The 6,000-nt window shown below is 37.6% G+C and overlaps 1 protein-coding gene across 1 annotated transcript in view; it reads right to left on the bottom strand.

Moving 5' to 3' along the window:
- Positions 1-6,000, bottom strand: part of SLCO1B3 (solute carrier organic anion transporter family member 1B3) — a 77,908-nt gene that overhangs the window by 21,308 nt on the left and 50,600 nt on the right. Inside the window, exon 9 of the mRNA XM_049782895.1 lies at positions 5,493-5,677. Within this exon, the coding sequence (XP_049638852.1) occupies positions 5,493-5,677 (185 nt within the window). The remainder of the gene's footprint in view (positions 1-5,492; positions 5,678-6,000) is intronic.

A 6,000-nucleotide genomic window follows, 5' to 3' on the forward strand; every position in this document is an offset into this window, starting at 1 on the left:
TAGACGCAGAGAAAGCATTTGATAAGGTCCAACACCCATTCTTGATCAAAACTCTCAGCAAGATGGGAATGGAAGGAGCCTTTCTCAGTCTAGTTAAAGCCATCTACCACAAGCCAATGGCAAATATTATCCTCAATGGAGAAAAACTAAAAGCCTTTCCTCTAATTTCTGGCACAAGACAAGGTTGTCTGCTCTCACCACTCCTCTTCAACATAGTACTGGAAGTACTTGCTATAGTGATAAGGCAAAACAAAAAAGATATCAAGGGAATCCAGATAGAAAAGGAAGAAGCCAAGCTCTCACTGTTTGCAAATGACATGATACTCTACTTAGAAAACCCTAAAGACTCTACCAAAAAACTTCTAGAAACAATAGACTCATATAGCAAGGTGGCAGGCTACAAAATTAACACACAGAAATCAAAGGCCTTTTTATACAGCAATAATGATAGGGAAGAGTTGGACGTCAAGATGGCAATCCCATTCACATTAGTGCCACACAAATTCAAATATCTTGGAGTCAACTTGAGCAAAGACGTGAAGGACCTATACAAGAAAACTTTAAAGCCCTGTTGCAAGAAATAAGAGAGGACACACGGAAATGAAAACACATACTCTGCTCATGGATTAGCAGGATTAACATCATTAAAATGGCAATACTCCCCAAAGCATTGTACATATTTAGTGGGATCCCTCTAAAGACACCCATGACATTCGTCAAAGAAGTGGATCAAACACTTATGAAGTTCATCTGGAACAATAAACAGCCTCAAATAGCTAAAGCACTCCTAGGGAAAAGGAAAATGGGATGCATTACTTTCCCCAACTTTAAACTGTACTACAAAGCAATAGTTATCAAAACAGTATGGTATTGGAATAAAGACAGACCCTCAGATCAGTGAAATAGGCTTGATTTCTCAGAGAATATTCACCAGACATACAATCACCTAATTTTTGACAAGGGAGCAAGAAATCCTAAGTGGAGCAGGGAAAAACCTCTTCAACATGTGATGCTGGTAGAACTGGTTAGCCACTTGCAAAAAAAGTGAACATATACCTCCAGTTAACATCATGTAAGAAGGTAAAATCCAAATGTATTAAAGACCTTGATATCAGACCTGATACCATAAGGTATATAGAACAACATGTAGGTAAAACTCTCCATGTAATTGAGACTAAAGGCATTTTCAAGGAGGAAACTGCACTTTCCAAACAAGTGGAAGCAGAAATAAACAGCTGAGAAGCTTCTGCACCTCAAAAGAAATAGTGCCCAGGATACAAGAGCCACCCACCGTGTGGGAGAAACTATTCACACAATACCCATCAGATAAAGGCTAATATCCAAAATATACAGGGCACTGACAGAACTTTACAAGAAAAAATATCTAATCCCATCAAAAAATGGGGAGAAGAAATGAACAGCCACTTTGATATAAAAGAAATACAAATGGCCAACAGGCACATAAAAAATGCTCCTCATCACTGATTATCAGGGAGATGCAAATCAAAACAATGATAAGACACCATCTTACACCACAGAGATTGGCGCACATCACAAAGAATGAGAACAACTGGTGCTGGCGGGGATGTGGAGAGAAAGGAACTCTTATCCACTGCTGGTGGGAATGCCGTCTAGTCCAACCTCTATGGAAAGCGATATGGAGATTCCTCCAAAAACTGGAAATTGAGCTCCCATTCGACCCAGCTATTTCACTCCTAGGGATATACCCTAGGAATACAATACAATACAATACAAGAATACAATACAAAAAACCCCTTACTCACACTGATATTTATTGCAGCACTATTCACAATAGCCAGACTCTGACAACAACCAAGATGCCCTTTGACAGACGAATGGCTAAAGAAACTGTGGTACATATACACAATGGAATATTATGTAGCCGTCAGGAGAGATGAAGTCATGAAATTTTCCTAAACATGGATGTACATGGAGTTTATCATGCTGAGTGAAATAAGTCAGAGGGAGAGAGAGAGACGCAGAACAGTCTCACTCATCTATGGGTTTTAAGAAAAATAAAAGTCATCTTTTCAACAATCCTCAGAGACAATGAGAGGAGAGCTGGAACTTCCAGCTCACTTCATGAAGCTCACCACAAAGAGTGGTGAGTGCAGTTATAGAAATAACTACACTGAGAACTACGATAATCATGTGAATGAATGAGGGAACTGGAAAGCTTGTCTAGAGTATAGGAGGGGGGTAGGATGGAGGGAGATTTGGGACATGGGTGGTGGGAATGTTTCACTGGTGAAGGGGGATGTTCCTTACATGACTGAAACCTAATCACAATTATATTTGTAATCAAGATGTTTAAATAAAGAAAAAAAGTTAAAAAAAATGCAAAAGGGGAGATCGCTACAGATATTGTGGATATTCAAAGGGTAATCAGAAACTACTTTGAGAAACTCTATGCCACTAAAAATGAGAATGTGGAAGAAATGGATAATTTCTTGGACTCTTATAACCTTCCACGGTTGAATAAGGAGGATATAGCATATCTAAACACCTCCATCACTATTGATGAAATTAAAATGGTAATCAAATGTCTGCCCAAATACAAAAGCCCAGGCCCAGATGGATTCACTAATGATTTCTTTCAAACATTTCAAGAGAAACTACTACCAATCCTGGCAAGACTTTTTCATAAAATTGAAAAAAACGGGAGCAATTCCAAATAGCTTTTATGAAGCCAACTTCACCTTGATACTTAAACCAGACAGAGATGCTACAAAAACAGAAAATTACAGACCAATATCCCTGATGAGCACAGATACAAAGATATTCAACAAAATCCTGGTAAATAGGATTCAAAACCTCATCAAGAAGATCATTCATTATGATCAAGTAGGTTTCATCCCAGGAATGCAAGGATGGTTTAACATCATAAGCCTATCAACATAATACACAACATCAACAAGAAAAATAAAAATCACATGATCATATCATAATAGACGCAGAGAAAGCATTTGATAAGGTCCAAAACCCATTCTTGATTAAAAAAAAGTCTCAGCAAGATTGGAATAAAAGGAACGTTTCTCAATATAGTGAAGGCCATCTACCACAAGCCAGTGGCAAATATTATCCTTAATGGAGAAAAGCTAAAAGCCTTCCCTCTTAATTCTGGCACAAGACAAGGCTGTCCTCTCTCACCACTCCTATTCAACATAGCAATGGAAGTACTCGCTATAGCAATTAGGCAAGAAAAAGTTATCAAGGGAATCCAGATAGGAAAGGAAGAAGTCAAGTTCTCACTGTTTGCAGATGACATGATACTCTACTTAGAAAAACCTAAAGACTTCCAAAAAGCTTCTAGAAACAATAGACTCATATAGCAAGGTGGCAGGCTACAAAATTAACACAAAAATCAATGGCCTTTCTATATACCAATAATAATAGGGAAGAAATGGACATTAAGAAACAACCCCATTCACATTAGTGCTGCACAAAATTGAATATCTTGGAGTCAACATGACTAAAAATGTGAAGGACCTATACAAAGAACACTATAAAACTCTGCTACAAGAAATAAGAGAGGACACACGGAAATGGAAACATGTACCCTGCTCATGGATTGGCAGGATTAACATCATTAAAATGGCAATATTCCCCAAAGCATTGTACATATTTAATGTGATCCCTCTAAAGATACCCATGACATTCTTCAAAGAAATGGATCAAGCACTTTTGAAATTCATTTGGAACAATAAACACCCTCGAAGAGGTAAAGCAATCATTTGGAAAAAGAATATAGGAGGCATTACTTTCCCCACCTTTAAGCTGTATTACAAAGCAATGCTTATCAAAACAGCATGGTCTTGGAATAAAGACTGACCCTCAGATCAGTGAAACAGGATTGAGTACTCAGAGAATGTTCACCAGACATACAATCACCTAATCCTCGATAAAGGAGCATGAAATTCTAAGTGGAGCAAAGAAAGCCCCTTCAACAAGAGGTGTTGGCACAACTGGCTAGCCACTTGCAAAAAAGGGAACTTAGATTCCCAGCTAACTCATGTATGAAGGTAAAATACAAATGGATTAAAGACCTCAATATCAGACCTCATACCATAAGGTATATAGAATAGCACTTAGGTAAAACACTCCAAGACATTGAGACTGAAGGCATCTTCAAGGAGGAAAATGCACTGTCCAAACAAATGAAAGCAGAGATGCACAGATGGGAATATATTAAGAAGAGAAGCTTCTACACCTGGAAGGAAATAGTGCCCAGGATACAAGAGCCACCCACTGAGTGGGAGAAACTATTCACTCAATACCCATCAGATAAGGGACTAATCTCCAAAATATACAAGGCACTGACAGAACTTTACAAGAAAAAAAATCTAAGCCCATCAAAATGGGGAGAAGAAATGGACAGACACTTTGATGAAGTAGAAAAACAAATGGACAAAATGCGCATGAAAAACGCTCCACATCACTACTCATCAGGGAGATGCAAATCAAAACAACTATGAGGTATCACCTCACACCACAGAGATTGGCACACATCACAAAGAATGAGAACAAGCAGTGTTGGTGGGGATGCGGAGAGAAAGGTATTCTTATCCACTGCTGGTTGGAATGCCGTCTAGTTCAACCTTTCTGGAAAGCGATATGGAAATTCCTCCAAAAACTGGAAATTGAGCTCCCATACGAGCCAGCTATACCACTCCCAGGACTATACCCTGGGAACACAAAAATACAATACAAAAATCCCTTCCTTACACCTATATTCATTGCAGCACTATTTACCAAAGCAAGACTCTGGAAACAACCAAGTGCCCTTCAGCAGATGAATGGCTAAAGAAACCGTGGTACATATACACAATGGAATATTATGCAGCCATCAGGAGAGATGAAGTCATGAAATTTTCCTATACATGGATGTACATGGAATCTCTTATGCTGAGTAAAATAAGTCAGAGAGAGACAGACGCAGAATGGTCTCACTCATCTATTTTTTTTAAAGAAAAATGAAAGACATTCTTGCAATAATTTTCAGGAGGGCTGGAAGTTACAGCCCACTTCATGAACCTCACCACAAAGAGTGATGAGTTTAGTTAGAGAAATAACTATGTTGTGAACTATCCTAACAATGAGAATGTATGAGGGAAATCGAAAGCCTGACTAGAGTACAGGTGGGGGCGTTGTGGGGAGAAGGCATATTTGGGACGTTGGTGGTGGGAATGTTGTACTGGTGATGGGGAGGTGTCCTCTTATATGACTAAAACCCAACTACAATCATGTGTGTAACCAAGGTGTTTAAATAAAATATCATTTAAAATATGAAATGTTAATTTTGTAATGGGATAGAATTGGAGAGACATTTAACTATTGAGAAATATTATATCTTAAGAAGATCCTATCTTCTAAAAGTAAAATGTAAATTAGGATTTTATGTATATTATAGAAAAACATGTAGATGATTAGGTATATTCTAAAATATAAATATTTTTAAAGCCCATACTTACTTAAAAATCATCATGAGAATTGGGATATGTCCTAATGAAGATACAAGACTAGAAAGAACTTGGATTGCTATATACACATAAAATTTTTTTTTACACTGATAATTTCTTGGGCATTCACCCAAAGTTGCTGAGTTATTTTTATTCTTAAAACCAATTTCTTCTATACAACTGCAGTTATAAAGCACCTAGAAGACAAATTTTGAAATATTACAGGTTGTGTTTGCAAAGTACAAGTATATAAATAACAATCCTTTATAGTTAGAGATAGCTTTATCACTATAAATAAATTATATTATAGGTCATGTCACTTAAGTTGAAAATTTAAATAAGAAAATGCAGTCACCATGTTCAAACCAGGTCAGCTCAATAGACTCTCTCTTTTCTTGAACAAGATGTAAACCAGGCTGTAAAAGATCATGGTACACCAGCCCACACAGCAGGATAAGTTCATCTTGGGAGAGGAATAGGTGCATCAAGCCCCTGCCTTTCCAAAGCCACATCTGCTAGC

Source organism: Suncus etruscus, chromosome 11, assembly GCF_024139225.1.
Source record: "Suncus etruscus isolate mSunEtr1 chromosome 11, mSunEtr1.pri.cur, whole genome shotgun sequence".
Taxonomy (NCBI): domain Eukaryota; kingdom Metazoa; phylum Chordata; class Mammalia; order Eulipotyphla; family Soricidae; genus Suncus; species Suncus etruscus.